The sequence below is a fragment of the Vigna radiata genome, chromosome 10 (assembly GCF_000741045.1).
Source record: "Vigna radiata var. radiata cultivar VC1973A chromosome 10, Vradiata_ver6, whole genome shotgun sequence".
NCBI classification, from domain to species: Eukaryota; Viridiplantae; Streptophyta; class Magnoliopsida; order Fabales; family Fabaceae; genus Vigna; species Vigna radiata.
This window is the reverse complement of record NC_028360.1, coordinates 11,305,011-11,311,850: the sequence shown is the minus strand read 5'-3', so window position 1 is coordinate 11,311,850 and position 6,840 is coordinate 11,305,011. Positions and strand designations below refer to the sequence as shown.

General features: G+C 34.8%; 1 protein-coding gene across 4 annotated transcripts; it reads left to right on the top strand.

Moving 5' to 3' along the window:
- Positions 1–297: 297 nt before the first annotated feature.
- On the top strand, positions 298–6,624 carry LOC106774608 (cell cycle checkpoint control protein RAD9A). 4 transcript variants are annotated; one of them, XR_002669930.1, is made up of 13 exons: positions 298–514; positions 821–940; positions 1,018–1,126; positions 1,690–1,941; positions 2,013–2,125; positions 2,334–2,398; positions 2,732–2,985; positions 3,056–3,212; positions 3,498–3,532; positions 3,619–3,810; positions 4,376–4,758; positions 5,161–5,277; positions 6,418–6,624. XR_002669930.1 is itself a non-coding variant. In XM_014661654.2 (10 exons), the coding sequence occupies exons 1-10, from the start codon at positions 410–412 to the stop codon at positions 3,756–3,758; spliced, it is 1,350 nt and encodes a 449-aa protein (XP_014517140.1). In that variant the 5' UTR covers positions 298–409; the 3' UTR covers positions 3,759–4,368. The 4 variants fall into 4 exon arrangements, 1 of the variants encoding a protein (XP_014517140.1); XR_002669932.1 differs by lacking the exon at positions 4,376–4,758 and adding an exon at positions 5,009–5,072 and having other exon boundaries at positions 6,418–6,619; XR_002669931.1 differs by lacking the exon at positions 4,376–4,758 and having other exon boundaries at positions 6,418–6,618.
- The last annotated feature ends 216 nt before the right edge of the window (positions 6,625–6,840 follow it).

Below are 6,840 nucleotides of genomic sequence, written 5' to 3'. Positions count from 1 at the left end.
ATATATATAGATTACACATTTGGTATACTCTCTTAAAAGACTGAAGACAAGTAACTTTACATTTCTAAAATACCAACAAATTTATTGGAAAAATTATTGAAAATATGAAAAATATTTCTCACATAAATGAAAACTAATTGATGGATAAGTTACACATAATTAATTTTATTTTTTAGAAGAAATATTTTATATATTTTTAAATATATATAAAATAAAATTGTCCCTAATAGTCGTACTAATTAAATTTTACAGTGAAAAAAAAAATTGAGTTTCTTGAATGAGCATTGGTAAAACAGTAATGCAAAGAGATGATCCAAAGGTGAATCGTGCTGGTGCTCTTCTTCCCGCCAACGCGTGCAAACCCTAAATAAATAAGGGCGTTTACGCACTGTGCTGTGTGTAATGAACTATGGAATTCAAGTTAAGCGATAACGCTCTCAAAACCTTTGCGCGGTGCATCACTTGCCTCGCACGCATAGGAAACGAACTCGCCATTCAAGCTTCTTCCTCGCAGGTAACAATAACTTTCATCTGCAACTCCATTTCTCTCTTTCTTCATTTCAGTGTTTCATTATTTCTCAATCCAAACGGAATTTTGCTTGATGATAATTTCGTACTTTGATTACGGAGCTGAAATCGCGTTTTGATTGGAAAAACTACTTCTGCTTTCTCACTTCATTTGCCGCTCCTTACACTTTAGTTAGGCTTTGGCGGGCGTAAGTAGTGCTTTAAAGCGAACTGGATAATGTTGACTGTTGATTGTTTAAGAGTGGAACGCATTTGTTACTACTAATTTTTGTTTCTTGATTTGTTATTGCAGCTTCTTTTCCACACTATTAATTCGTCACGTTCTGCCTATGAATGCATCACTTTCAAGTCTGGCTTCTTTGACGCGTATACTGTTGATGGTAATTCCGTCCAATGTAGTGTGCTTCTGAAGGTTCGGAGCCGTCTTTTCTCACTTTAAATTAAATGAGGTTTTCAAATAATAAATTTTTTCTCACATACTCTGATTAGGCTGTTTGTGCTGTTCTAAGGACACCTATTACAAATATTGATCATTTGACTGTGAGACTGCCTGATCCAGATGCTCCCAAATTGCGGTGGATTTTGGATTGCTATAATGGTAAATTGCTTATTCAGTGTGTTCACTATCTCTGGTGTTTGCTCGACAAGGGAAAGTTATAGTACAAGAATTTGCAATTGGATTTAATTCGGTTACCATGGGAGACCAATCAAGTAGTTGGTTTCTGAATTGAAACTAGCCACGTTTTGTACTTGGCCAATGTTATGGAAACATGCTTTTAATACTGATGGAATGCTCCCCTTTTTTCAAGTGGGTTGTGTGTAACATTGAATGTTAGCTTCTGCATGCAATTGCATCTTTTATCTTGGTGAGCAGCTAAGAGATTTGTTACTACCCATCTTTATACGCATCTTCCTCTACAGATTTTGAAGTCTGCTGCGTATTAATGTTCTAAAAGTCTGTTGTAGCAATTTTTTTCTTAAATGAGCTTAATGAAATTGTTGTAACTTCAATTCATTATAATTAAGTATCCATCAATGATTCAATTTACTGTTTAAATGGTGTTAGGCGTCTCATCATTTATGCTGCTATTTTCTGTGTGTTTTCAAACACACTTTGACTCTGATGTTGATTAAAAAGGATACTGTTTTCATTGACTGCAGGTATGAGAAAAACCTATTGGATTACTTGCAATGTAGAACCCGACATACAACACTTGTCCCTTGATAGGCAAAAATTTCCCAGCAACTTTGTTGTGAGGCCTCGAGATCTGAACAGATTACTTGCTAATTTTCAGTCCTCTCTTCAAGAGATCACTATCATTGCAACAGAACCTTCTGCTCTACCTCTTCATGGTGCAAATGAAATTGGTGGAAAGGCTGTTGAACTTCGAAGTTATATGGACCCAAACAAAGGTAAAGAGGATTATTTTGTTCGTAGCTATATAACAAACTGTAAATATTTATGTCTGTGGATGTCATTGCAGACAATGATACATTGCTGCACACCCAACTGTGGATAGATCCTAAAGAAGAATTTTTGCAGTATGTTCATACTGGAGATCCAATAGATGTGACTTTCAGTGTAAAAGAATTGAAGGTATGGTAAGCCTAGCCTTTTGTTTGTAAGTTTTTGTTTGACATAGGTAAGTTTAGCGAATGCTGTTAGAGATTTAAGTCAAATTACATCATGTTTTTTAAATTTTATCATGTTATCTTCTCAGAATTTGTGTTATTCTTTCTTTATTCCGTTCTACAATAAATTAGAGTATTAAAATATACTTGGTGTTTGTCTGATCAAACTGCAGGCATTTCTTTCATTTTGTGAGGGCTGTGAAGTTGACATTCATTTACATTTCGAGAAAGCTGGCGAGTAAGATGTATTTAGTATCTAACACTGTCTATCCTCAATGGCGTGGATTGTCCTATTAATACAAATGCATACCTTCTCTTTTAAGTTATGGCATCGTGTATATTGCTAAGGTGAATGTAATTATCATTGATTAAACCCCAAATAGAACTAAGGAGATGTGGAAAGATGCAAAGACAAATTGTCCTGGACTTTAGTGCGGAGAAATAAGCCTACATACGCCCAAATAAATTGACATATTTTCTTGCATTCTGGATTTTCCTTTTATGTTTGTTTTTTATAGTTACTATTTGTTATTTTCGTTAATTCTTGTATGATACTGTGTTCGGCAAGCAGACCTGTTCTTTTGGCACCTAAGTTCGGTTTGGAAGATGGGTCTCACTCAAATTTTGATGCCACCCTTGTGCTGGCAACCATGTTAACATCTCAGCTTCATGAAGGGGCTGTCTCAGAACCTCCTAGGGGGGCCACCAGAGCACACCCTCATACTGAAGAAAGAAATGCATCTTATATGCAGCAAGAGAACTGCAGAGCAAATGCATCATCAGAGCTTCCATCTGATCACACCCGTATTTGGTCGGACCTCTCAGGTATGTTTAAATATTTGGATTTGATAATTTTTTATGGATAAAAATTCTCATTAGCTTTTTCATTTTGCAGCAAGTGCATTTAAAAGCATTAGTCCTTTGGAAGAGCGGCAGGCACAAGGAGAAACAGTTTTGAATGATGATGGTGGAAGAGAAATTCAAAGAATTAGCACAATGCAAATATCTAGAGTAACATCAGTTGCAGGAAATAATCCCGTTGACTCCAATTTGTATCCTGATACTGCTGTTTGTGCCAATATCTTAGAAATTCTATCATGGTTTACATTCCCCCATGATGCTGCGGTTGCAAATGTTAATGTAATTTCTTTGTTTATATCCGCTACCCGCTTTAATTGTCGGAGCAGATACGAAGTATGGGGTGCTCAAACCTGACACTGGGTATAAAGCCGTTTATTTGAATTTTAGACTTTTTTGCCTGTTTGAAACCTTTTTAATTTAAAGCAAATTGCTATCTTCATCCTCTGTTAGTCTCTGTACCTTGACTGATGTCTCAGACCAACTGAAAAGAATCATGGACCAGAGCCTCAAGGTTAGTTAGTTTGGCTTTTTCACGAGCGTGCTAAATGTTGTTGTAGTTCCATCAACAACTAATATAATTGGTACATTTTTATCCAGATGGGCTGCGAGATAATGTTCAAGCAATTTCACAACATCACCGAAGTAATTGGATTGACGCTGAAGAGGATGATGAAGACGAAGAGGAGGAAAATGAGCAATGCATTCAGTCAACACCGCCATACTATGAAGAGAATTAATTTAGAGAACTCTACTGTAATGGTTTGCCTTTATCTCGACGACCTGCTTGTGGTGATTCTCCTAGGTTCCCTTGTCTCTTGAAGTTTTTTCTAATTGATCGAGTAATCCATCATTTAAAATGATTGAGTAGCCATATATTGCTGACTTTCTTGTAGATGTTATACCTGATTAGCTTCGCTTAAAACATAGGTGATACTGAATATGTTCTTACAAGCTTCTAGTATTTCCCTATTAGTCTGTTCTTGACCCTACTATGTACTCCAGAACTCTTACACTGATCAATGGACGATGATCTTATTGTTAAAGGGTTCATTGATCCAAATCTTGACCGTTAAATCTCCTGATAATACAGAGAAAAAAGTTAAAGAAATGTGATATAATGAAGAGATAAATGTTGTGATCCGACCATGAAGACACCGTCAGGGAATTAGATGAATCCGATGTTTAATATTGACTTAATTAAAGGAGGCAAAATAATCTTATAAGTTCCCTTCCCTTCATAATAGACAGGCTGATTAATTGTTGACATTTATTCATATTCTTGAAATTTAGGATCTGTCTTCTCATTCTCAAAAAGCCAACTGAATTGGTTTATATCAAATATATATTTTGCCAGCGTTATCGAGACCTGCGAATAAGATATTGGCCTCCTTCTACCACAGTCCAAGCGACGTTAGAATCTCATAAGATATTTGCAAACTCGATGATGTACCGACGAACTTGACGATGATCGACGAACTTGACGGTGATCGACGAACTCCACCACTTTGATAGTTTGATCACCATAAATGATGAAAGGCGGAAGGAAGGATTTAGGGATTGGGGAAGAATGAGGGTGATGAACACATGATTGAATGAAAGTGATGAACGCAAACGAGAGAGAAGAAGAAAACCTCGAGAGTGCAAAGGGAAAAAATTAGGGCTTGCAAACGCAAAGTGAAAAAAAATCTAGAAAGTTAAAGATATAAGGGCTGGAAAAATTAAGATATTATGACAGAGGTCATTATCTTCGTTATGATAAACTTATTTAGAAGTTTGCACCGCATTAGATATTATAATTGATATTCATAATTCTATCATAATATGTTTTAAATTTATTTACAAGTTTATCACATAGTTGTATATTATGATTGATATTTATAATTTCGTCATAATGTGTCTTATGTTTTATTACAATATTGTCATCAGTCAACTTATCATGATAGATGATTCTCACCTTTTGCGTATCTTTTTATTTTTCAAATTATAGTTGAATTTAGAATGACCCGCTCATCATTTGGAAAGGGCTTCAATCTATACATATGATTTGTTGGGTAACTTGATTTATTATGATTCGTCTGTATGCAACCGCAAAACATTTTATTTATTTATTTCTGATTTTAAATTTTGTATGGTTTCCAGGAAGGCATGGTGCAAATCAGTTTGGAAATGGCTTCAATCTATACATATGAAGCTTTCTTAAAGTCCGAGATATATAGAACGGACCGAGAAAAATTTAAATGCTTACATATTGTCAAGGTAACGCGCTGTGTATCCTTTAGTTGTAAATTTATACGAATAGCTATTAGATAGCAATATTATACTGCCACTTATAATATGGATCGCTCTTATGTTGACATCAAAAATTTAACAACTGTTTTGACAATGACACGTGTGAGGTTTTTTTTTATCTAATTTAAATAATTATTTTTAAAAAAAAGCTGATTTGGAAAAGGGATTAGGGGTTCCAAATTTCATAATTTTGAAAGTACCGTTCTTCTCAACACTCTCTCTATTTTAGGGTTTTCACTTTTATTTGAACTTCTTTCTCTCTATTTTGTGCATTTCTCTTTCGCCATTCACCAAACCTTGAGAGAAATAGTGCCAAGGAGACCACGGTGAAACCACGAAATAGGGGGAAATGGATTAATACAGGAAATGCACAAAATAGAGAGCGACGAAATGGTGCGAAAAGACGAAACCTTATGAGAAATAAGGGCAACGAAACCACGCTCAACCTTGGAAGAAATAGTGCCAAGGAAACAACAATGAAACCACTAAATAGGGGGAAATTGGTTGTCACAGGCAATGCGTGAGAAAGAGCAACGCAATGGTCCACAACGACGGTGTGAAAAGACGAAAATTGCGATGCAAAATCACTCTCAAACGAAGAAAAAGAAGCCATGAGACGAAGAAAAAGAGAAATGCACTGAACACAATGACCAAATAAAACAACAATCAATGAATAAGAGAGAAGGGTTTATGAATATTCTTTCGCAGATGAAAGTGCCAAAAGGATTCTGAAAATTCTTTCCAAAAAAGCCCTCAGACAAACTCCACCTTTTAAAAAAAAGTTCATTAAAACAACAAATGACAATGATACACATGTCATTGTCAAAAATTGGTTGTTAAAGAAGGGTTTTCCTTATCATATATTATACGTGATTACTTATGGAATCATTGAATGACACGTAAATAGTATTAAAATGTTGTCAAAAAATATTGTCAAAGTATCATTATCTGAATAAAATTCATGCTTTGATGTAACTTTCTAAAGGAGAAAATAAATTAAAATGAAATATGAACGGAACTAGAATATAACCTTATAACCTTATAGTTTATAATTTATAGTTTGGTGTCAACTTTCATATCTCATCGTTGTGCTGTATCTTTTGACAGCTAATTTGGTTGACTATTTAGAGGCGAAAGGACTTGGAGCTTTGGACCACTGAACAGAAACCATTAAACTCTTCCAGAAGGTAGTAGCTGATCGTATCTTATATCATATTTTAATACCTGGGATTTTCTGCTAAATTTGTTGTGTTAGGGTCGTTCAACGGTTTAAACCAAATTTCGGAAAAACATAGATTTGACTTTTATCCTTTTATATGAAAATCTTCCTTTGACCTTTTATGTCCCTGATGCCGTTATTCCATAAAATACTGCTCATTAGCCAAGAAAAATCGCAGTTTTTCTTTCATTTAATTTTTTATTCTTTAATTAGTTTATTTATTAAGTAATGCAAAAGTAAACAAAATCATGTAGATTAAGCCTATGCTGCAATCTTTTGAACGAAACATTTTATGAGCGATGATATCCTAT

What these genes read in the sequence shown, in the direction of transcription:
- LOC106774608 (XM_014661654.2), top strand. Translation starts at nt 410, where the DNA reads ATGGAATTCAAGTTAAGCGATAACGCTCTCAAAACCTTTGCGCGGTGC. An exon ending in TTATATGGACCCAAACAAAG is followed by an intron (nt 1,942 to 2,012) that starts GTAAAGAGGATT and finishes ATGTCATTGCAG; the next exon opens with ACAATGATACATTGCTGCAC. An exon ending in TCAGTGTAAAAGAATTGAAG is followed by an intron (nt 2,126 to 2,333) that starts GTATGGTAAGCC and finishes ATCAAACTGCAG; the next exon opens with GCATTTCTTTCATTTTGTGA.